General features: G+C 39.6%; 2 protein-coding genes across 7 annotated transcripts in view; one reads left to right on the top strand and one right to left on the bottom strand.

Annotated features, from left to right (window-relative positions):
* ANGPT2 (angiopoietin 2) overlaps positions 1-12,506 on the bottom strand; it is a 71,230-nt gene extending 58,724 nt beyond the window's left edge. For both annotated transcript variants that reach the window (XM_073336234.1, XM_073336233.1), the window contains exon 1: positions 11,865-12,506. In XM_073336234.1, the coding sequence (XP_073192335.1) occupies positions 11,865-12,152 (288 nt within the window). In that variant the 5' untranslated portion in view covers positions 12,153-12,506. The remainder of the gene's footprint in view (positions 1-11,864) is intronic.
* Positions 1-25,427, top strand: part of MCPH1 (microcephalin 1) — a 232,029-nt gene that overhangs the window by 165,677 nt on the left and 40,925 nt on the right. The gene's annotated exons all lie outside the window — the stretch shown is intronic.

Here is a 25,427-nt window from a genome sequence, read left to right on the forward strand (position 1 = left end):
GTGGAAATGCTAGGCATTCACAATTTGCTCTAATATTTTATAGTAGTGCTTTTCAGGGAAGCAGTAATCTTACTTTGCACCCGCACCAGAAGAAAGAATGATTTGGAGTTCAGAGATCAAACTAGTTAGGAAACTGGAGAACACAATTAGTCCCTCGTTGGTTATAAAATTTGGGTGCGTCTCATTTCAAGAGTGTTCTCAGTGGACCTTTTAGCGTCAACCTGTTAGGTGCAGAATTATTGGCATTTTCCAGACTTACAGAGAGGGAGCACTGAAAACATTCACAATATTTCTTAAACCCTGGAACACTTTTGACTCCAAGTCAGTAACATTTTGTAAAATAAACCTCCTCTTTCTGAAGAAACTTCATGTGAAAAATCAGCCACTTCTTTTTTTAGGATGAAGACAGGCATGGTTTTGAACATGTAGTATTTTGAACCAGTGCATGCATTGTTGTTTGCTGATGTTCACTTTTAGTGGATTACATTTTATTGCTAACAATATGTGTTGTAATGTTCCTCCCAGTGTCACTTTAAAAAAAAAGTTATTATTTGCAGAGATTTTTCTTTACAGACTGTAGTAACTCTCTCTAGGTTGTTTCCCTTATTGATGTTTTTGAGTGGGTCCTGGGAGCCTCCTGTTAAAATTTCACCACCAAACAGAAGGAAAGGTGAAAAGGATTTCCCTGCCCCTTATGGCGTTAACCTCTCTGGATAGCACTAAAACAAACTTGTCAGAGATGACATCCCTGAGGCTCCTAACAGTACTTCTGAAGAGAAAATGTTTGACCTTTAAGTGGACCAGATTGCACTCAATGGCAGGTCTTTCAGAAAAAATTTAGCTGGGAAGAACCTTATAAGACCACCCTGCTACAAAGTACACAAGCTGAATACTTTGCAACTTAATACATTCGTTTGCCAAATGGTATTTTTTACTCCTTTTCTTTTATTGTTCCCTCTGCACAGTTAGAGCTTTCAAAGTATTCCAACCTGAAGAACAGCTAGGATGCTATTCTGCCTAAGAACTAAGAAATACAAATATGTGGTGGAAGATTGAAGTCCTCCTGTAGGTGACATGTAATATCTCTTAAACAAAACACGACACTGCAAATGCTAATGATGGGAGTAGTGCTTAGTTCTGTGTTTAACATTGACACTCGAGGAAAATTATTTATAAATGTTACCTTAATTAAAATGACTTCCCACCTCAATAGGCTTGTGCTTTGGGGTTAGTTCTCCTCATTTGTTTTGTTAAAAAGGCACCCACACTGCCTGGCTCACTGATGGTCAGAAAACTGGGCAGTCATGTTATAGTGTTGCCTCTTGTGTACAACTCCAGCCAGGACTCCTGAAAGCCAGGAGCCAGATCTTCCACTACTCTGTAAATGAAGCTGCCTCCTCCACACTTCCCAGAACCAAGAGCAGCCACTGTCTGGATAAAGCGGAACCCATTGCCACTGGCATCAGGCCAAGGGAAGCTCCTACCACATCTACTGAGAAATGAAGAGGGATGGAGAGATAAGAAAGTTTAAGTAGTAGGGACTGAGAAGAAATGAGTCTGGGTTGGGAGTCCTGAATAACAGGGGAAGTGGGGAAGGAGAAGGCTGGGCTGGGGAAGCTGGGCCCAGAATGAGTTAGAGGAGGAAATAAAGGGGTCCAAGCGCTAGAAAAAAAACTGGACATGAACTGGTCATGTAAGTGGCTGCATGTGGAAGGAGGCCAAAGAGTCTTCAGGAGTAATGAATTGCAGGGAAAAGGGCTGAGAACTGATTTTAAAAACGGGTGGAAGGAAGGGGTTATTTTTGTATTTGCTTGAGGCTAAAGAGAATTGATTGCAAAGTTGGTGGGGAAATTCATTTGGAAAAATTATTGTAAGTGAAAGGAGGATGGAGAATTAATTTTATATGAAAGGAAATGGATTGGATGGGGAACTGAGAAAGAGAGCTCTCTCATGTGCTAGAGGAAGGGAGGAAGGTGGGGTAGTCTGTGTGATTGTGATTGGCTGGATGAAAAAGGAAGTGTTTCATGAGATGGCCTCACTATTAACAGGTTTCAGAGTAACAGCCGTGTTAGTGTGTATTCGCAAAAAGAAAAGGAGTACTTGTGGCACCTTAGAGACTAACTAATTTATTTGAGCATCCGATGAAGTGAGCTGTAGCTCACGAAAACTTATGCTCAAATAAATTGGTTAGTCTCTAAGGTGCCACAAGTACTCCTTTTCTTTTCACTATTAACAGTTGCTCTACAATATGACAGTGCTTGGGACTCACTGCTCTAATGTACTATTCTATTGTCTTCCTGGGATATTTTTTTTAAAAAGCTTCAAAAGAAAAATGCAACAATCTAGTAACAAGACCCTTGCTGGAGCACAGTCCCCTTGTTTGGCAAACAGTATTTTTACATCTTTTGCTGTTTAATGGTCTCATAATCCTTGTATGTGCAATGGTTAGTACTTTCAAATGCGGCCATATTGTTTATATTGTGTTGTGGCTGACATGCCCTTCTAAGTATCTCTTTATTAACCTTAGATGTTGCCCTTTTGGAATTTGTACCATGTTTCATTATGTGTAAAGAATCTTTCAAAAAGCTTGGTTGTTAAAGGCTCCAGAGAGAGTCATGATGATATCCTTTTATTTAGTATTTATTTGTATCTGATTATAAAATAAAAGTTGAGGTGACAGGATAGAGGCTGAGGAGGTGTGTGAAACAGAAGTGCAAACGCAGGGATAGATACTATGGGCCAAAGTCAGCCCTCATGCAAGCAAGCTCTATTGAAGTCAACTGTGTCACTTTCATTCCGATATATGTGTCTCAAGTTTGGGTATATTGTAATTGACTGTTCATCTAAAACTCTGTGACCTTTTGCTTTATCCAGCTGTGAAAATTGGGTCTAAGGAGGGGAGCCTGGTGTTTACTGAGTTTGACTTGCTCTGTTTTTGGAAAGCCTTATAGATGTATTTAATTAGCTTACATTTCTGAAGGGATCAAGCAGAGACAAACAAGGGAATTGTTTCTTTAAACCCATGAAGCTGCACTGGGGGAGTTTTCTTGCACATTAAATTGAGACTGATTGCACAGGTTACCCCCTGTTACAATGTAGGGAAATGTAAAAATGTACTGCACAGCTAGGCCAATGTATCTCAGTCTTGATCTGTGCCATTCTTGGCATTCTAGCACTGACTTCTTCCAGGACAGATATTGCCAATTGTGCCACATTCTGTGTTGGTTTGTATTTTAAAAAAGCAAGAAATAGAGGATTACTGTTACTTGCCTGATTAGTGCCACTTAAGAGGATGCTTTATACTGTATTTGGTTACAAAACTGAACAAATTTGAACTAAGTGTCCAGAAGCTGACCAGTCCTTGTTGTGACTGAAATGAAGTGGGAGAAAAAATAGTTGTTTACCAAACAATTGATCTCAATTAACAAAATGTTGCTGTTGAAAGTAAAAATCTATGGGAAATATGTTCCATTATTCTTTAGCCTGAGCCCAATATATCAGTAAACTCTCTCAAGCAACTGATTCCTGATGGATTATACAGATGTCACTAACCTGGATGGTTCTTGTAATGGAAGATAAAACTCTGGAAATATTTAAGTGATGGCTTTCACATCTCTGTTTTGGACTGATGTGTTTATCTTTTGAGCACGGGATTTGAAGGTACTAATCCTCATTATAAAAAGCAACACTTTTTCCTATTCCAAATAATTGAAATTTTCTTCTCCTAAAAGTTCTAGCATATAGTCCTAAAAAGCCAAAGAAATTTACAAATTACAGAATATACATATAAATTTTTTTATTCTGGTATTATCTTAACTCGTATTCCATTTGCTAGAAACAATCCCATTCTATTTAACTAGAATTGGAAAATGAAGAGAATTGAGACATCATGTTTTATATGCTAACTTTGGGGTCAAATTTAATTATCCAGGTCATGAAAGTTTCATTTTTTTTTATTTTTTTTTTTTTTTTAGTATACTTGTCAGTTTTCATTATCACAATGAGTGCGCTAACATAAGATTTTTCAGAGTCTAAAAATATAAATAATAAAATAAATAGATATGCCTGTTCAAGAATTCCTGTTGCACTAGACACAGCTGTTGCAATGTGTTCTACAGGCTTTCCTCTCTAGAAAATTTAAGATGAATAAGGCTGCCTTTGCTGTTCCGCGGGACATTGTAAAATTTCAGTTGTTGTATAAAGTCAACGATATATAGTTGAGGTGATATGAGTGAAGGGTACTCTATAATCTCTAATTCTGTTCAGTACTCAAGCTGCACATGATACGAAACCTACAACTGTAAGGTATGATTTTCACTAGAGTATCAGATGGTGTCATAGGATATTGCACATTGCTTGGTTTCAGCAGGAATCTCTGAAGTCCATTGGTCTGGAAAGAAGTGGGCCAACTGCTGATTCACCAGCACCTTTTAGATGTTCTTCAAATGTCACCCATCCAGGGAAGGGATATCTCATTTCCAGGCCTCTTGTAAAGGAGAGAGCAAGTAAGAGAAAGTCAAGGTCGTTGGGGAAGAGGAAGATGACTGAGGATAGGGAGTCTTTGTTATAGCCCCAGTAGGGCTGGAAGTCCTTGGGATAAGCTAACAAACATTTTGAGGCTTTTTGGAGGAAGCAGTGTAGAGACAGAGTGCCTGTAGCTTCATAGACTTCCCAAATTAATACATAATAATTCCTTAGTAGTATACTAGAATCAACATTCTATAAATTATATGGGGGGAGGGGAGGAGTCTATTCACCATCAGAGAACTCTAGACTAATTCCTGTCCATGCTAGTTGCTGGATGCATTTTGACTCAAATCTTTCAGTATCCTAATTTGAGGTTTAGCCATGCTATACAGGCTGATGAAGACAAAAAGCATTTGCAGTAATATGTTTATGGTGTGATGCAGTGAAAATGCAGAAAGCAAGCTGTTAAAGAAGGGAGTTAATGCCATATGACATGCTTTCTTGGGCAACTTGAATTCTGACACTGAGTGTGTTTGCAGAACCATTTAGGTGTGGAATCTCTTGATACAAAATTTGGATCTGGATTTTGTAATCTGAAGTGTTCTTGAACATTGTGTGGTTTATTTGGAGTGTAAGGCACTTGAGATGCACCAAACAGAGCATTCCATCCTGTCTTAAAGAGCAAACGTGTATTTTCCCTTGTACTCTGGAGATACCTTCAGAGAGTGGGATAAGTCTGTTAAAAAGAAAGCCAAGTTGATCAATAATTTTTCCAGTTGACAAGCAATTTTGTAGGAAGGGACATTAGCTTAAATCATTCTACTGTAAAATTTAACGGTATAGGTTCCATACTGCTAAAGCAGATATTTGTAGGGATTAAAACAGACTTTTAAAAAGCAAAATTTCATTTGACATGATTACACTTTGTAGATTTTTTGTGACATTTTCTGTCAAATTCTCTGGTGCTGCTTTTATTCACTTTTTATTTCTGGTATTAATTAATTATCATGAGGGACTTATAGGTGTCATCTGATGCATTTGTATTGCAAAGTCACTCAGGAATCCCTAGTCACCAGGCATCCTTGTTAGGCATCTAACACAAGCGTAGGAAAGATGAAGGTAATACTCCATTCCCCATTTTGTCGGTCTTCTTGCCTCTCCCTCAAACCAATGGTTTTGGAATTGTTCTGCTGCTCTTGCATGCCAGGCCAGGGTGAAGCAGCAATGCCAACCACAATAATTTAATTAGCAATGCTGACAAATTAGCACCTCCTGTGAGGGGTTCTCTCTCTTTCCCTCAATTCCCCCTCCCCCCCTCCTTCCCCCCAGCCAGAAGGGACTGATCTGACTGCTTTGGTGCTGATTCAGATTCTATTTGAGTGAGCTGATGGGGCTATATGGCTTGTTATTCTGATGATCCCTTCTCTAGCAGTTAAGTTATTCACCAATGTTGCAGACCTTGACACTAATCCAGAGACTGTATTTTCTAAATCACGTTATCTCCTTGTATATGTCCAATTTTATAATGTGACTATGATGCAGAAAGTAGCATTTCATTGCACCCTGTACTGGCTTTCAGCCAAAGCTATTAAAAAATAAAGCAATAAATGTGGCATGAGGCTGTTGTATAAAAAGTGTGGTAAAACTTGTCAAATAAAATGCATGTATTCTGCGCTCTTCACTGAACAGACTTGATTTACTATGAGAAGTGGTTGTGAATCAAATAAGGAAAAATGCAGTGAACTTTTCAAAACCCCAAATACTGTAATACTAAATAATATATAATATGTATAGCTCTTGAGAGTATTAATGTTTAGAATTGTGAATGGACCCTGTTGTCTGTCTTATACAGAGCTCAATGCTGACAAAATACTTGTTTATAGTTGGGGCAAAGGAGTTTTCAGTGAGAGTAGTAATCACATCAGTGCTGCTGATTGTTTTGCTTGGTACGTTTTATAAAGAACTAGATACTGATGCACCTGTTGCATAGTTGCATACATATTTTTAAAAAACAAATGCAAAAGGAGGACCAGTGGTAAGATAATTGTACCCATAAAAAAGAAACCCAGTTTTTAAAGGTAACTGTCTCTGCATGTAAGGCTATGGGAACTTTATGGAGATTATGCTCTCAGACTCCAAGGGCAGGCTCTGGCTGGAATGTGTGAAATGGGGATGCAAGCAGGCATCTTAGTCGGACTTTAGTCCTGGAAACTGTCTGCTCAGTCATCTCCAGGTTTGGCTGCTACATGTACAAGAAGAAGAGCAGTTTAAAGGGGAAAATGTCAGTCAGGAATGAATTGGGAAAGCCCCCAACTGCTGCTCCAACTATCCATATGCCTAAATTGCGATCCTAGTTGATGCCCAACATGAGCCAGATGGTAAATCCTCAGTCTCATTTTTGTATTGTAGAATTGCACAAGAAACATTCTGCTACTGTTTGGCTGGTTTCATCTTGCCATAGAGTTTCATATTGAAAATTGGAATTTTGCAATTTAGAATAATGACATTAGCCTTTCCTTTAAGCTTGTGCGGGAATGCAATTTCAAAACATTTTTCTGGGATTTATCTACATGACTTACATTAATAAATTGAATAGTTGCTTGGAAAATTTGCCCCAAAACATAACACTGATACTGTCTCAAAGTGGGGAAAAAAAGGTATTTTCTTTTTGTGTCCTGCCAGTACTCTTCTGCTTAACAAATATGTAACTGGTAGATGGAAACATGTAAGTGAAAACAGATGTGTTATGTAGGAAAGGAATGTAGTTCTTAGATTTGAGAGTTAGAATCATCTGTTGGATACTGCAAAATATAAAACATTAACTGACTTTTTAATAACATGTATTTTTGTCCCTATGCATTGCATAAAAGTTTGGTTTATGGAATATTTAATATATTTCCTTTTATATTCACGGCGCTGAAAAAGGTTTCATAATAATTTAATTAAGTAGTGATGCAGTAGTTGTGTAGGCAAATGAGCATTTGCTGGTAGTATTCTCATGTAGTCTAAGATTTTCGAACTTCTTTTGATTGAGAAGAAACATTGGTCAATTGAGGTAATTTCAAAGTGTCAGAGGATTTTTAATCTCAAACTGAACAGAGAAAGGAAAATGAATTTGTTTAATATTACCGAAAAGAGTGAAACTCTACCAATACACCTGCACCCCATAATAATCCACTTTAAGGTCAGTAGTGGATACGAACCAAGTTCTGCTGTTGGATTAGACCTGGACTGTCCTGGTGCAGACTACTACCAGCTGGTCTGTCTTGTCCCAGTCAGCAGATACCCAATTTATTTTGTACAGTTTAAGTTCAGTACTCCATGGTCAATATGTTGTCTTTAACTGTTGCTAATAACATAGCCTAGGACTGCGCAGCAAATTTGTTAAATAGGGTCACTCTTTACAGAGAGCCATCCCTCTTGTTTTAAAGTTGCTAGGTACAAAGATGTGAATACAATGATCTTAGCATCTGTTCTCAAGCTGATATACATGGAGCTTTGGCTGTGAAATTGCCATTATTCAAATGAGTGATATCTGCTGCTAATTTTAATAGGATTTGGTTTATTCATAAACCTTAGGGACAGGAGTTGTATACCTTGCAGCAGCAATGTTTCAAGATCTGCTATTGCTGCATAACAAAAATTCACAATAGGAATAGTAACTACTGCATAAGCCTGGAAAATTAAAATGTTAGTGGTGTATCTTAATTGTCCCCTCCTCCTTCCCCTGAACTGGTTTAAAGTTGAAATGTACGCAGGGTTATTTGGCACTCCCCCACCCCCATTTCAAAACAAATAGGATAAACAAATACCATGTTACAATAGGTAAACTGATCCTTTGGGATGGGGGATGTCCAGAAGGATTGCTCCCTTTGGGTATGTCTATACAGCAAACAAAATCCTGTGGCTGGCCCTTGCCAGCCAATTCTGGCTCCCAGTGTCAGGCTGTGGGGCTGTTTCATTGCTCTGGGACCCTACAGGGTCCTAGAGCCGAGGCTGCATAGAGCCGAGGCTGCATAGAGCCGAGGCTGCATAGAGCCGAGGCTGCAGCCTGAGCCCAGAAGTCTACGCAGTAATGAAACAGCCTTGCAGCCTGAACCCTGTGAATCCAAGTCAGCTGGCACAGGCCAGTCGCTGGTTTTTCTTTGCTGTGTAGACATACCATTAATGTGCAGGATTGCACAATTGCGTTAGGTGCATTATGGCTTTTTTGCCTTCCACTGTAGCAGCTATTGCTAGATGCTTGATGGTATCTGATGGCTTATTCCCAGTTTCCTTCAAATTTAATGATCAACATCAGTTATCAGAAAGGTATCTCTGTTTATAAATCACTAAAAATGGTCGCAGTATAGATTTAGGTACTGTATTTACAGTGATAACATCCGTTATTAGCATGGTTCTCAGCAACGAATATGGTACCATGAAATAAGATACAATGCGTGGCAATTATAGGCCAAATTCTCCTCTTATTTACACAAAAGCAAAAACAGTCCTGTGCAACTAATTGTCTTCCCATTGTGTTTGTCTGTTAACCAGATACAGTGTACGTTTCTCAGGCTGTTCCATTCATATAGTCCAGTGTTCATTCAGAAACATAACATTTCCTTTGGTTGATAGATTAAAGGGGGAAATGTGAAATTGTTTTGGGATGTGCAATACACTTGGAACAAAGCCTGTAAAGTTAATTTACGTTAGAAGCTTGTGAGACAATTTTAGATCATTTTAATTTCACTTCAAAATAAAAAGATGCCACGTCTCAACTGTGCTTTCCTGAATAAATAATTTTTTAGAAGAACAAAAGACATGATACTTCTCAAGTTCAATGTAATCACTAAAGAAGAAATTGCAGTGAATGTTACAATTTTCTGTCAGTGTTCTAGTAAATTTGATACAATTTAAATTATGAGTTGATTAAAGAGTTTTCATTAATAATCTGAAATATTAATGAAGTAGCATGTAGTATGGTATGTGATAGAATGAAAAAACAGCAAGTAGGGTAGATTAAGCACTTTAAGGCTTTCTATTTGCTTTTCACATCCCCTTAGACCAGGTGTGACTAACAAAGTGAGTCTCCACAGAAGTTGACTTTCTGAGGTGCTCTTTGCAGATATAACAGAAAACAAAGAACCAGGTGTTAAAGCAATGAAAAGGTAAACAGTAAGTCATTCTACAGGATGTTTAGCTGCTAAAACAGTTCAAAATCAGCTCTGTGCTACTATGGAAACATTTGCAGAACTCAAAGAAATACTTCAATTTATTTGAGTCCTCTTTGGGGAAAAAAACCCCTTACCTTTTGAATTCTCAGTGTTGGATTTGCTTATCTATTCTTTTTTAAAAGGATTTCCCAGAGATTGACAGGAAAAAGAGTATTTTGACTAAGAGTGGTGGAATTATCCTACAGGTTTTTGCTTTACCTGATGTCTGTTAATTAAGCAAATGCAACATTGTAATAACTGGCATTTAGCACAGAATTCTTCTGTTTGCCTTTAATATTTATTTTATGAAATGGCTTATCAACTGAATAGATTAGACCGGTTTACTTTGTATATTTTCATCTTACATTGCACATCTGTTAGTGTTGGTCTTTAACACTGCAATGGGAAATATTGCTAAATAAATATGAATGTACATGTGTGGAGGGAAATATTTTTTTCTTATGAAATGGGAAGTTAAAGCAAAAGAGTAGTTAATGGCTAGATATTTAAGCTGTAATTTGCAAACTGAGATGCCTAAAATATTAAACACCTTAAACCCCTAAAAGAAGGCTTGTTGTTTAGGGGCCTGCATAGAATCATCCAAGTTTCCAGATTATGGACAGAGTCCAAGGCCTACTTTTACATATGAAAGTACACATTGCTTTATATCTTGAAAATAGGGCTGTTGTGTTTTACACATGCAAATACACTTAGCTGGTTTCACAGGATACATCATACTGTGTATCTGTGTACCTGCTGGGAGGAAGTAAATCCTAATGAGAAAATAATATTTTATAATGATGATTCATTACAAATGTTAAAATAAAGAATAAAGTTTATATTTAAGAAAGTCACTAACATACTGGACTAGTAATGAGCTACTTGCTACTTTTGTTTACAATTCAGAACCATTTTTATGCTGTCATTGAAGCATATGAAGAGGAGTATTTGCAGCATTATATTTTGGTGATTATGTTAAAGCATCATAATACTTTTTGCTTAGAATATAGGCATAATAGTGTGAAACAGATTCAGGATTAGAGCTATACTGTGCAACTAAACTATTCTTCCTGTACTAAGATTAAAATGATACAGCTGCTGGTGTAACTCAAGCTTAAGTCAAAATTTAACATACTGTTTAATGTTTTGGAAATGTCTGAATTAGTTTCTGTAAAAATGTAACTTGTTTGTGTGGAATTGTATGTAATTGTATCCTCTGTTAACATGAACTTTTATCAGTGAATTATTTAATTGCCTTTCCATTATTCATGTAGAAATATATAAATATTGCCTTGTTTGGGGTATGTGTGTACATGTGCATCTGTGTGTGTGCACACTTATGTATTCCCTCAATTTATAACAGGTTGTTTTGTAGGAATTTTGAGGACAGACATACTTTCTGTACTAATGGAAACAATGTTTTGTTTCTGATTTTTCCTTTGTAAACTCTGTAGTTGAGTGGAAGAATTACAGGATTCAAAGGACTTCAGTTAGTGGAGCTTTCTTGAAATTGTCATTTCCCTAGGTTAATTTCACTACAAATCAGTCCCTGGAGATAATCAAAGAAGCATTTGTAGATTGCTAATCTTGAGTCTCATACTTAAATCTCTGTACAATGTGCTGAAAATGACTCCATGTAAATAAACTGTAGGCACTTTTAAATAGAGATAAGCTAGCCACTGTGAGTTGTTTGTAAATAACTAGCTGATCAAGTTTTTCCTATTACTGTTTCATGTTTCAGAGTAGCAGCCGTGTTAGTCTGTATTTGCAAAAAGAAAAGGAGGACTTGTGGCACATTAGGTGCTCAGATAAATTTGTTAGTCTCTAAGGTGCCACAAGTATTCCTTTTCTTTTTACTGTTTCATGTGTGACTTTTCACATGTATGCCCGAAGCCAGCATATATAACTGCTAGTAACTGTTGTCATTAAATTTGAGTTGCTTACAAGCTAAACAGCATACGTGTTCTGCAGAATAATGCAGCTCTCGCTCCCCTTCTACTTATTATATAATGATCCCGGACTTCAAAATGAGCTTTTGATTGAACCTCTTAATTCACAAATGTAGCCTAGGAAAGAAAGTTTGGTGACAATTTTGTGAAATTAGAGATTTACAGAAGTAGAAAAAGCAGCATTAGTAAAAGTATAGAAACATATTACTGTAAGTCATACCCTGTGTTTAGAATAGAAATGATATTGTCTTACCTTCATTAGCCACTGAGTGTTGTTTTCCATGAGGTTTTCAAGTAGTTGCAGTCTTTGTACTGAATCATCATAATCTAGTGGTGCATCCCTCTGCACTGCATTAGACACATAAGAGCTAGAAGAAGAGCGGCAGTTGTCCATCTCAGGCAATAGAAAGGTATAGCTGCATGACCCATGCTGAACCTGATACTGCTTCTTGCCGATAGTCTCCATGCTTTTACGAAAGGAGCTATACCCTGAAGCTAAAACAAGATTACAGCTCAAAATAAAGTAAACAGCCAGCCACATTTTAATTGCTATGATAACCCAGCAAATCTAAAATACTGAAGTATTTTATTTTCAGTATGCTTAACAAGAGTCCAGATTATCAAGTTGACCTGCCCTGAAATTCAGTGCTTTACTGTCATGTGTAAAGTACTCTGAATGAGGGCTTTTTTTTTTTTTTTTACTTTCCCGTTGCAAACTTGGTAAAAAAAAAAAAAAAAGTGCTGTCTTCTCTCCGGCTGTGCCCTAAACTGTCAGATGCAATAGAGAAACAGTCCTGTCTCAGCTGCAAGTTCTGTGTTAGTTTTAAAACTAAGCTTTAATGTTTTCTTCTGCTGGTCTTTTGGCAAGATTTTACAGCTTCGGTATCTGAATCAATCACTTTCCTTTCCTTATATGATAAGTTGATAAGAGTAGCCAGACATGTGTAGCTAAACTGCTCCTCCCTCCTGGCTTATCCGTTATCTTCCTGTAGGGGGGGTCACTTGCAAGGCAGCACAAAGATCAGAGCACACTGCTGAATGCTGTATGGTATGCTGCACTAAATCTCTTGAAAAACTGATCAATTACAGGACCCCTGTGAATTTCTTAAGCACAACTCTAATTACGAATTTCCTAGACATCAGTTCTTATAGCCTCCAAGTATGTTTTCAGTGTGAGCTTGTAAATTTTTTCTTGTGATCATTTTAAAATATGCACACAAAAGTTCCTTTGTTTGTTTGGTCCTCTTAAAGAAAAATTCTTTTGAACTAGGAGTACTTGTGGCACCTTAAAGACTAATCAATTTATTTGAGCATAAGCTTTCGTGAGTTACAGCTCACTTCATGGGATGCATGTGAGTTGTAACTCACGAAAGCTTATGCTCAAATAAATTGGTTAGTCTCTAAGGTGCCACAAGTACTCCTTTTCTTTTTGCGAATACAGACTAACACGGCTGTTACTCTGAAACCGTTCTTTTGAACTGTTTCTCGGCCCAGCATTGCTTGGCTTATGTTTAATAGTTTGTATAAATAAGGAGGAAGACACTTTTCTAATCAGACAAAGGTAGGCTTCAGCTTATCCTTTCAGAAAGAAATCATGCTCTTTTTTAAGAATTGAACCTTCAACTGAACATATTGTCCATAAATACATTCTACTGTAATTAGAATAGAATGATCTTTTATATGAATCATGTAAAAAGTGAATAGGAAAGCTTGAAAACCGTTTTTTAAATGTTAGTCATGTTATTAACTGGCTATTTTAAATTGTTCATTTTAAAAATATTCATCAATTAAAAGTCTCGCAGCTGGGCAAAAGGGGAAAATGTTTCAAACAGAGTGGCAGCAGGAATTCCTCAATAAATGCAGGACTGGCTCTAGGCACCAGCAAAGCAAGCACGTGCTTGGGGTGGCACATTTCCAGGGGCGGCGCTCCGGCCACCCTTTTTTTTCGGGGCAGTTGTGCTCTCAGAGCTGCGCCCCTTAGATGAGGCAAGGAAGGGGAAGCCCCAGCCCCGGGATGCTGACCTGCCAGGGCCCAGCCGCTACCTGAGGAGGATCGGGCGAGTCCTGCCGGGGAGCCAGGGCTGTGCTACCTCATCTGCGAGCTGGCTGCTGCGCTGCCTTGTGCCACCCCTTATATCAGGGCTTCTCTGCACGGCCGGGCAGGGGAGGGAGTAAAGCCCCTGCAGGCGCTGGGAGAAGGTGACATCACTGCCTCCGCTTCCAGCACCGCCTGTGAGCCCCAGCCCCACCTGAGCTTGAGGTGGCAAATTTTTTGTTTGGGGCGGCAATAAACCTAGAGCCGGCTCTGAATAAATGACATGGGAGTATAGGATTTGCTATATTAATCATACTGGCCTAATATCATGCCTCCGGTTGTGGTCAATAGCGGTGGTGGAAGATGAAGAAAAATACATCATGGAGCAATATTTAATAGTGCAGGGCTGTACATGGGGAGGACAGGGATTACTCTGTGTCCTGCAATGATCAGCTAACTTCAGAAAGCATGAGACTACTAAACAGCTAAGAAAGACCAGGAAAGAGTTTGCTTCCAATAAAATCTTGGGAAAATAAATTGTCTGCTGTAGAAAATATGCTCTGGAAACCATCATGCTGGGGAACTGATTCTTGAGGAGAAATTGACCTATAATTCCTTGGATCTGGACACACAAACTGGACTTCTCTTATTAAATATTGCTTTTAATTTTAAGTGAATGTTGTGCTAAAGAAGGTTCCAAAATAATACGCACTGGAGACCAAAGTCCCCTATTTATCCATAGGACAAGCACTATATCATAAGAAGCGTCATTACAGGTTTCCCTATATATCTTTCTCTGCTAAAACACGTTAACACTGTTTTACTTTCTATGATGTGGAAACTGTATAAAGGCTGTGAAAGCCAGTTGTAGGAATTAGGATCTCTACTTTGTTGCTCATTGGATGGTTGAGATGTCTTACTCCACCTTATGTTTTCATGACTGCCTTATCTAAAGACAACCCAAAAAGTTTACTTCTGGAGAACTCCAAAGGGGACAAAATGTGCTTGATTTACATTTATCTGCATGAGATATAAAACAAATATGTCAGATTTGCTTTCTGGGGAGTATTTGTTTGCCAACGACCATGCTTTGGATCTCAGTACATTGAGGTGTTTGTCTGAGGCTTAAGACATGGTGAGGATATTTCCTGTAAAATAAATGTAATAGTGAAACATTTGTTTTTGGCAAACAGAGAGAATGCATAGCCTGGTGTTGCTCTACCAAAACTAATAAATGTGACAGATACCCTGAAAGCTTGTTGATGTAGCCACAAAACTTTTTTGAAGAGAAAAGTTTCTACTTTTCAGTCTATTGGTTTCTTTGAACAAAAATATCCTTCTGTTTGTATAACTGTTTCTTTCTCAAGGAATGAGACTACTTGTGGCAACCTTCAGGGAGTCTGCACAATCACATTTGTTCTCTTAAATTTTTTTTTAAATTTTTTGATGTCTAACCAGACAAAATTAGATTTATCGGGTCATTCGCATTATTAAAGTTGAGTTAAGTTGGATGCAGATCTTCCTTTACATTTTTAAGGGATTTTTGCTTCACATTTTTACTTAGATGCTGTCAGACTGGCTTCTCCCCTGGAAGTATATCCAAAGCACTTACGAACCTTGATAACTTAGTTTAAAAATACTGAAGAGGAAAATATCTTGCATGAGGTTCTGCCTCTGTTTCATGCTCCAGTGCTGAAAGTTTCCTTTTTCTTAGTGAGGAATACTTGGAAGATTTGTTTTACTTTTCTTACACTTTTTGGTGAGACCTGTGTGTGTTTTCATTCTTCAGTTTGACAGTGAAGTGGAGGATAACATTTACCAGTGTGATCTGTTAAGGGTTTTCTTCTCAATTGTTAGAGCTGTGCTACCACCTTTATCTCAAGGAGACCAGGAGTTTGAGAAGTTGTCAGACAAGGAAGGGCCAAGAACCCTTTCCTGAGAGGATTTATAAAGTAGCTCTTGATCTGGAAAAACTCTTATGAGATGGCAGCTCTGATTTACTACGGATGATGCATTCATCCCTCCACAACTGGACGACTAAGTCACGGAGAACATATTTGCACTTCAGTTCATCTGGGTTTTTGAGGAGGGATCAAAGGGACTGGATGTGATCCAGCAGCCTCTCAATGCCAACTGGCAAGAGGGTTACAAGAATATTCTGATTCTGGTTCACCAAAGAATGTCATATGAGGTCTTAAACAACTGAAAGCCAGCATCACACTGGTCATTAATATTGTTATGAAATGTACATACTGTGACAAAGCTCCAAGCCTGTATTGGTGGGTCCCGCACTTCCAGGCAGATTCAGTGGCCTCAGAAGCTCACTAACACCCTCAATATGACATCCCTTTCCCAGCATAGCAGCAAAGGTCACAGCTTATTGAGCTACTTTCATCACAGGCCAGTATGGAAGGTAGAATACCCACAGCCTCTGTTGCTCCTTAGAGCTCAGTAGGCTGAGTTTGGCCTCCTGCCTGGACCAAGTCTGCTTGCCCTCTCAAGGGGATCTCTGTAGAGCATGGGGGAAGGGGGGGAACCCAGACCCACCCTCCACTCTGGGTTCCAGCCCAGGGACCCTAATGGTAGCAGCTGTTCACAGTTTTTCCCTTCACCAATGACGCTGCTTCAATTCCCTGGGCCACTTCCCCGTGGTCCCCTTTTCCTAAGCTTAGCACTTACCTCAGGATTCAGCAATGCTCCACTCCACTGGGCTTCTCAAGAGAGAGCTGGAAAGGAGAGCTTTAAAGCAGTATGAGTAGGACCTTAATTGGTTCCAGCTGTCTCCATTAGCTTAAGGGCCTTAACTGACCTGTTGCCAGTTAATTGAGGTCAGGTGCCAGCATTCACCTAACGACCTTAACTGGTTAAATTGGCATCAGGTGTCTTGATTGGCCTGGAGTAGCTTTGTTTGGCTATCTAGGGAACCTGTTCATTCTGAGGCTGATGTACCAGCCTTCCACTACTCTCTTATATCCTTGTGGTCTGAGTCCGTCACAGTACAGATACTATCTGTATATTGTTCAAATATTCAAAAATATTGCTCGGGCATGTAGGAATGTTATCAGGAGGGCCAAATCGCACCTGGAGCTGCAGCTAGCCAGAGATGTCAAGAGTAACAAGAAGGGTTTCTTCAGGTATGTTGGCAACAAGAAGAAAGCCAAGGAATGTGTGGGCCCCTTACTGAATGAGGGAGGCAACCTAGTGACAGAGGATGTGGAAAAAGCTAATGTACTCAATGCTTTTTTTGCCTCTGTTTTCACTAACAAGGTCAGCTCCCAGACTGCTGCGCTGGGCATCACAAAATGCGGAAGAGATGGCCAGCCCTCTGTGGAGATAGAGGCGGTTAGGGACTATTTAGAAAAGCTGGACGTGCACAAGTCCATGGGGCCGGACGAGTTGCATCCGAGAGTGCTGAAGGAATTGGCGGCTGTGATTGCAGAGCCACTGGCCATTATCTTTGAAAACTCGTGGCGAACCGGGGAAGTCCCGGATGACTGGAAAAAGGCTAATGTAGTGCCAATCTTTAAAAAAGGGAAGAAGGAAGATCCTGGGAACTACAGGCCAGTCAGCCTCACCTCAGTCCCTGGAAAAATCATGGAGCAGGTCCTCAAAGAATCAATCCTGAAGCACTTGCATGAGAGGAAAGTGATCAGGAACAGCCAGCATGGATTCACCAAGGGAAGGTCATGCCTGACTAATCTAATCGCCTTTTATGATGAGATTACTGGTTCTGTGGATGAAGGGAAAGCAGTGGATGTATTGTTTCTTGACTTTAGCAAAGCTTTTGACACGGTCTCCCATAGTATTCTTCTCAGCAAGTTAAGGAAGTATGGGCTGGATGAATGCACTATAAGGTGGGTAGAAAGCTGGCTAAATTGTCGGGCTCAACGGGTAGTGATCAATGGCTCCATGTCTAGTTGGCAGCCGGTATCAAGTGGAGTGCCCCAAGGGTCGGTCCTGGGGCCGGTTTTATTCAATATCTTCATAAATGATCTGGAGGATGGTGTGGATTGCACTCTCAGCAAATTTGTGGATGATACTAAACTGGGAGGAGTGGAAGCTGGAGGGGAGGGATAGGATACAGAAGGACCTAGACCAATTGGAAGATTGGGCCAAAAGGAATCTGATGAGGTTCAATAAGGATAAGTGCAGGGTCCTGCACTTAGGACGGAAGAACCCAATGCACAGCTACAGACTAGGGACCGAATGGCTAGGCAGCAGTTCTGCAGAAAAGGACCTAGGGGTGACAGTGGACGAGAAGCTGGATATGAGTCAGCAGTGTGCCCTTGTTGCCAAGAAGGCCAACGGCATTTTGGGATGTATAAGTAGGGGCATAGCGAGCAGATCGAGGGACGTGATCGTTCCCCTCTATTCGACATTGGTGAGGCCTCATCTGGAGTACTGTGTCCAGTTTTGGGCCCCACACTTCAAGAAGGATGTGGATAAATTGGAGAGAGTCCAGCGAAGGGCAACAAAAATGATTAGGGGACTGGAACACATGAGTTATGAGGAGAGGCTGAGGGAGCTGGGTTTGTTTAGCCTGCAGAAGAGAAGAATGAGGGGGGATTTGATAGCTGCTTTCAACTACCTGAAAGGGGGTTCCAAAGAGGATGGCTCTAGACTGTTCTCAATGGTAGCAGATGACAGAACGAGGAGTAATGGTCTCAAGTTGCAGTGGGGGAGGTTTAGATTGGATATTAGGAAAAACTTTTTCACTAAGAGGGTGGTGAAACACTGGAATGCGTTACCTAGGGAGGTGGTAGAATCTCCTTCCTTAGAGGTTTTTAAGGTCAGGCTTGACAAAGCCCTGGCTGGGATGATTTAACTGGGAATTGGTCCTGCTTCGAGCAGGGGGTTGGACTAGATGACCTTCTGGGGTCCCTTCCAACCCTGATATTCTATGATTCTATGATTCTATCTAGGAGTTATGTATATATGTTGAAAATGAAGTTTTAAATTCTGTATTATGGCAGAGATAACAGAGCTTTTCTGTTAGACAAAAAATGTTTATTCACCCCTCTCTCTGTCAGCATATAAATTAAGTATTACAAAGTCAGCAGATAGGTGTAGAGTCAACAGGGAACAGCACAGAGGAAAAACAAGCAACGGGGTTGTACTGTCTCAGTACAGACTGAACTTGTTGGATGCAAGTATAAAGTAAAGAAGACACTGATCCTGCACCTTAGAAAGTAAACAGGCAGTGCATTTACATTCATGAAAATGGGATCACAACCAGCCTTGGTTGAAGATGCTGCAAAAGGCGTTGGTGAGATAAACATCTTTAGACATGAGATTAGCCTGTTAGTCTCTAGAAAATGTACTATGAGTTTGTTTTAAATGGTAACACAATATCTTGAATCATGAATCTTTTGGTAATAAACTTATCCTTGTTTTCACTATAAATATATCTCAGAGTTGTGATATTAGGAAAGATGCTGCTGAGCCTGAGTTAAATCATACAAGCTGGTATGTATACTGTTCCCTTGGGGACAGCAGACCTGGTATTTCTGTGAGTGTTCAGGGGATAAAGGGCTAGACACAAGAGGGGAATGCTTCAAATGAGCTCAAGGACTGGGGTTACACCTATTCTTAACTTTCAAGGCAAAGTTAGGGCTGGCACAGTCCAGTTGAGAGTGGTTGGATGGCTAACAGGCTGGTGATATTAGGGTGCTGACAGTTAAACACAAGCAAATCTCTCTCTGTCACTGAAGTCAAGGAAGTAACAAGATGAATCATAGTCATGGGTATCCTGAGAACCATCACACTGGAGCCCTGGCTTTTGAGGGTTGAACCTGCTTCTGTGTTGGGACTGCAGGAGTCTGAGAGGCTGTTTGAGTGTAGAGGGTCAAAAGCAAGGTTGGAGTAGAAGACCCTTGATATATCTTGGACCTCCACAGGAAAGAACTCTAGTGGTTTGAATGTTGGAAAGATCAACCAATTTAGCATTTCTGTTGAATGTGTGGCTCCTAATTGCTGCAGTGGCATTCAGGAGTAGTGTGGAGAGTACAGAAATCTTTCTCCAGGAATGCTGGCTGGAACTCATGTGGAAGCAGTGGGCAAGTCAATAGCTTCCGAGCACAGCAGCCTCTTCTGAGATCTGTGGCTGGGTGCACTGCTGTGACTAACCTTCTGTTTGTGGAGGATTAGTTTAGTGCTCCTGCACAAGGAGAGACTGCTCTTCTTTCCTGTCTGATACATGCTGTCCGGTGGTGAAGTAGATTGAATGTCCCCCTCAGATACATCAGTGAGGACTTTGCTGTCTCGACATCTGTCTCAACTTACTCTCTACTTTGCTGCAAGCTTCTTAGCCTTTCCCACCATGTTTAGGAAGCTGAAAGTGAGGCACCTTGCCAACAAAATGAGCATAACCTCTCTTTAACCCTATGTTGGAAAAAGTTGCTGCATTTGGCGCGTCTTTTTGAACATTGGTTGCTCCTGTCATCCATTTGGGAGCAACTTTCCCAGCAGAGGAGGGAAAGTTGTGCCTCGAAAGTAATTCCCTCCTGCAAAGCCAAACTAGCCATAGCTCAAGGGAATGGAAATAGGAAGAAGCTGAATTTGGAAAATTAAGTGTGAAATGTTAGGAAAGTTTAAATAAATTTTTGTCCTCAAAAGTTCCGGTGAGGAGGAGAAATTCTGAATGCTGCGTTGTTACTGTATCTCTGAGGAGTTAGAACATGTCTGGCTTCTCGCTTGGAGGGCAGGGCTTATTCCACAACTGCTGAATGACAGGCTGATCTGCATCCTATCAACAGTGAGTGGGAACATCGTATTGTAAGATTGTAAGACATCTTAAAGTAGGAGGATTCTGAATAACTTGGCACAGGGTTTTTTATATTTCAGTACAAAATTCAATAAAAAGTTTATTATATTTCATATTAGTTGTAGTTGCCTTTCAATACTTTTGTTATGTTACTCATTTTGGTCATCTCCTTTTGGTGGTGCTTTATAGATGGAGGGGCCTGTTTGAATGTATAGTACAATGTATTATTCAAACTGAAATTGTGATGCTTAGTCTGCAGTTTCCTGATTGCCTTTTAGTTAAGTGAATAGAGTGTTTGACATAAAATAGCAAATACTGCCCAGTATATTTAAAGTAAAAATTAGATATTTCCCCCTTTAAAAAAAAAAGCCATTCACTTTAGAGAACTCACCTTATAAAAAGGAGTGAAATGTATATTTTGCCATAATTAAGCATTTAAACCTTTTTGCCAGATGTGCTTCAGGCAATTTCCTTTCTTGGGAAACAGTAATTCCCTTACTCAACCAGTTCTGTTTTTATTTCTTACAGTATATGAGTATGCTGCATTAAAAGCAAGACCACTAATATTATCTTTCCAGTTATCATTTTACATACAGCTGCACAGCTTCTGTTTGTCAGGCAAGTAGAGAGGCACTTCTCTGAGATCTTTGATACTAAAGGAAGCATAAAAGTTTGTGAAGTAATATAAGAAAATGTTGACTCGGTCTTAGTCTCTATTTGTAGATTTTTTTCCTCCATCTCATTTTAAGGTTGTTAATTTTGTAGGAGAGTGAATTGTCATTTTAATGCTTTTTTTATTCACATTTTTTGCAGTGAGACTAAATCTGAGGGATAGAATAAGAAGCCAGGCTATGATAATGAGGCACAAGTGCTATTTGATTCACTATTATAGTAATATTTAACACTCCTGAATAATTTAAAGAATTGTTGTAATATGAGAGAATTAAACTTCAAAATAAAGTACTAGATGCAAATAAGAGATCTGAAATCTTGTCATAAATTTTAAAATCATAAAAACCTTTTTGTAGATTGCTGGTACCTGAATTTTTGCCATTTTGATACTTTTCTGCTCATCTTTGATTCTTGGGTCCTTTTAATATTATTAGTCTATAATAATTTCATTTGATGACTCCAAAATATTTTCTTTCCTTCATTTTTTGGAATGTTTCTCAGAAACAAATGAAAACAAGGACAAGACTAATAAAATCACAAAATTATAAACAGTAAAAGGGTTTTGAATACTAACTACTAATCATGCTATCTAGTCTGCAATCTTATTTTTTTTCCCCCAGGAGAAAGGAATGACAAATATTTTGTTGCAATGAGCTGAAATTAATGAACGTATTTTCTTCGTGACCCATAGTTAAATCAAGCCAACTCTAAATCCGTTCTGAAGTAAGTAGTAACTTCCTATCAGTTTATCTTATACCATGCCCATCACCTTATTATCCGAGCTTATCAATGTAGGATGTACTTGTATGTGTATTTCCTATGGAATTTGCTAAACTTATTGTGCAAAACAATGAGCTTATTTGAAAAAGCCAAGACATTCTGAATAACTTTAAGTTTACTGCAACCTGTCTGTTTTTAAGCATATAAATAAGAAGTAATTTTTTTCAAATAAGTTTATTCTGGAAAATTATTTAGAAATGTATATTGTGCCAGTCTCAAATTGGTCGTATTGTATTGATGTAATGCCATGGAGAATTAGTTACAAAAGAGAGTAACAAAATCACTCTTTGTTCTTGACTCATCTGAGTGACTCACATGTCCTCAGTACCTGACATCTATTTGTTGCCACATTTTACTCTACCTCTTCAGACAGAATCTTACCGAGTTTTTCGAAGACCTTCTTCCTTCATAAAATCATAGTGCTGGAGGGGACCTTGAGAGGTCATCAATTCCAGCCCTCTGCAGTGAGGCAGGACCAAGTAAATCTAGACCGTCCCTGAAAGTGTTTGTGCAATTGGTTCTTAAAAACCTCCAATTATGGGGATTCCACAACCTCCTCTGAAAGCCTATTCCAGAATGTAACTAACCTTTATAGTAGAAAGGATTTTTCTAACATCTAACCCAAAATCTCCTTTACTGCAGATTAAGCTCTTTACTGCTTGCCCAACTGTGATGGTTCTCAGGGACCTAGGACTGAGAGTCACCTTATACCAATGCCTCCAGCATGTGAGAGACTTGTTTGTGTTTAACTGGGTGTCAGACCGCTGACACCACTAGCCTGTTAGCCTTCCAAGCACTCTCTTCTGGGTACTGTCAGCCCTAACTTTGCCATGCAAGTTAACAATAGGTGCACCCCAATCCCTGAGTCCCTTTGAAGCATTCCTCTGCTTCAAAGTATCTTCTCCACTGAACACTCACAGAAATACCACGTCTGCTATCCCCCAGGGAATAGTATACACACCAACCTGTGTGATGTCACTGAAACCATGTACAAATAAGTGGTAATAGGTAGCCAAGCCTATGAAAGATTTGCCTTGCTTTTTAGTTTTGCAGGAAAGGCCAGTTAACAATAGATTTGTACTCTCAAGGGATCAGGAGAAATTTGGCCACCACCTACCTACCTAAAAAAGACCTTTTGGCTCCTTCTAGTTTACATTTTGACACTTTTCCAGTGAGACCCGCATCTTTGAGTCTTGTCAGCACTGTTCCCAAGTGGTTTTTATGATCTGACCAAGAATTGCTAAATATTGCAATGTCGTCAATATAAGCCTGTGCAAAGTCTTGTAACTTTATAACACTTGATTAAAGATCCTTTGAAAGGTGGCTCCTGCATTAATCAAAAGGTAACAGATTCAACTCATAAAATCCCAAATCAGTAATGAACGTGGATTATTTTTTCTGTACTGTCTAAAAGGATTTTCTAGTATCCCTTCATGAGGTTTAAAGTAATTAGATATTTCCCCTAGCCTAAAGTATCTAACATGCCATCAGTTCTGAGCATCGGATATGCATCAGGTACTGTGACAGTATTAAGTTTTCTGTAATCAACACACAACCTTATATTCCTATCCTTCTTAGGAACCATAACAACTGGTGAGACCCAAGGCCTGTCTGACTCTTTAACTATCTCCATTCCAGCATTCTTTGTATTTCCTTATTAAATTTATTCACATCTTTCCCAAAGTGTGGCACCCAGAATTGGACACAGTACTCCAGCTGCAGTCTCAACAGTGCTGAGTAGAGTGGGACAGTTACCTCTCATGTCTTAAATACAACATTCCTATTAATATACCCCAGAATGATATTAGCCTTTTGTGCAACTGTATCACATTAACTCATTTGTGTGATACACTACAGCCCCCAGATCCTTTTCAGCATGACTGTCACTTAGCTAATTATTCCTTATTTTGTAGCTGTACATTTAATTTTTCCTTCTCAAGAATAGTACTTTTCACTTGTATTTATTAAATTTCATATTGTTTTTAAACCAATTCTCTAATTTGTCAGTTCTAATCCTGTCTTCCAAAGTGCTTGCCACCCCTCCCAGCATGGTGTCATCTGCAAATTTTACAAGCATACTCTCCAGTCAAGTTGAAATAACATTAAATAGCATAAACAACTCATTAATGAAAATACTGAATAGTACCAGACCCAGGACTGACCCCTGGAGACCTCACTAGATATGCCCTCCAAATTTGACAGCAAACCATTGATAACTTTGAGTACGGCCTTTCATTCAGCTGTGCATCCATTTTATAGTAATTTCATCTAGACTACATTTCCCTAAATTGACTATTAGAATGTCATGTGGTATCTTGTCATGTGGGATGTGTCAAGTGGAGTGACCCAGGGGTCGGTCCTGGAGCCGGTTTTGTTCAATATCTTCATAAATGATCTGGAGGATGGTGTGGATTGCACTCTCAGCAAATTTGCGGATGATACTAAACTGGGAGAAGTGGTAGATACGCTGGAGGGCAGGGATAGGACACAGAGGGACCTAGACAAATTGGAGGATTGGGCCAAAAGAAATCTGATGAGGTTCAACAAGGATAAGTGCAGGGTCCTGCACTTAGGACTGAGGAACCCAATGCACAGCTACAGACTAGGGACCGAATGGCTAGGCAGCAGTTCTGCGGAAAAGGACCTAGGGGTGACAGTGGACAAGAAGCTGGATATGAGTCAGCAGTGTGCCCTTGTTGCCAAGAAGGCCAATGGCATTTTGGGATGTATAAGTAGGGGCATAGCGAGCAGATCGAGGTACATGATCGTCCCCCTCTATTTGACATTGATGAGGCCTCATCTGGAGTACTGTGTCCAGTTTTGGGCCCCACACTACAAGAATGATGTGGAAAAATTGGAGAGAGTCCAGCGAAGGGCAACAAAAATTATTAGGGGTCTGGAACACATGACTTATGAGGAGAGGCTGAGGGCACTGGGATTGTTTAGTCTGCAGAAGAGAAGAATGAGGGGGGATTTGATAGCTGCTTTCAACTACCTGAGAACGGTTCCAGAGAGGATGGTTCTAGACTATTCTCAGTGGCAGAAGAGGACAGGACAAGGAGTAATGGTCTCAAGTTGCAGTGGGGGAGGTTTAGGTTGGATATTAGGAAAAACTTTTTCACTAGGAGGGTGGTGAAACACTGGAATGCGTTACCTAGGGAGGTGGTAGAATCTCCTTCCTTAGAAGTTTTTAAGGTCAGGCTTGACAAAGCCCTGGCTGGGATGATTTAATTGGGGATTGGTCCTGCTTTGAGCAGGGGGTTGGACTAGATGACCTCCTGAGGTCCCTTCCAGCCCTGATATTCTATGATTCTATGATCTTCAAATTCCTTACTAATATCAAAATATATCGGGTCTACTGCTCTCCTCTCTTCCCCCATCCACCAGGCCAATAATACTGTCAAAGAAGGAAACTGGATTATTTTGGCATGGTTTTTTCTTGATAGATCCATGCTGGCTATTCCTTATAACCCTGGTATCATCTAGGTGCTTAAAAATTTATTGTGTAATAATTTGTTCCAGTATTTTTCCAGGTATTGAACTTAGGCTGACTGGTCTATAATACC

This window comes from Lepidochelys kempii, chromosome 3 (assembly GCF_965140265.1).
Source record: "Lepidochelys kempii isolate rLepKem1 chromosome 3, rLepKem1.hap2, whole genome shotgun sequence".
NCBI classification, from domain to species: Eukaryota; Metazoa; Chordata; order Testudines; family Cheloniidae; genus Lepidochelys; species Lepidochelys kempii.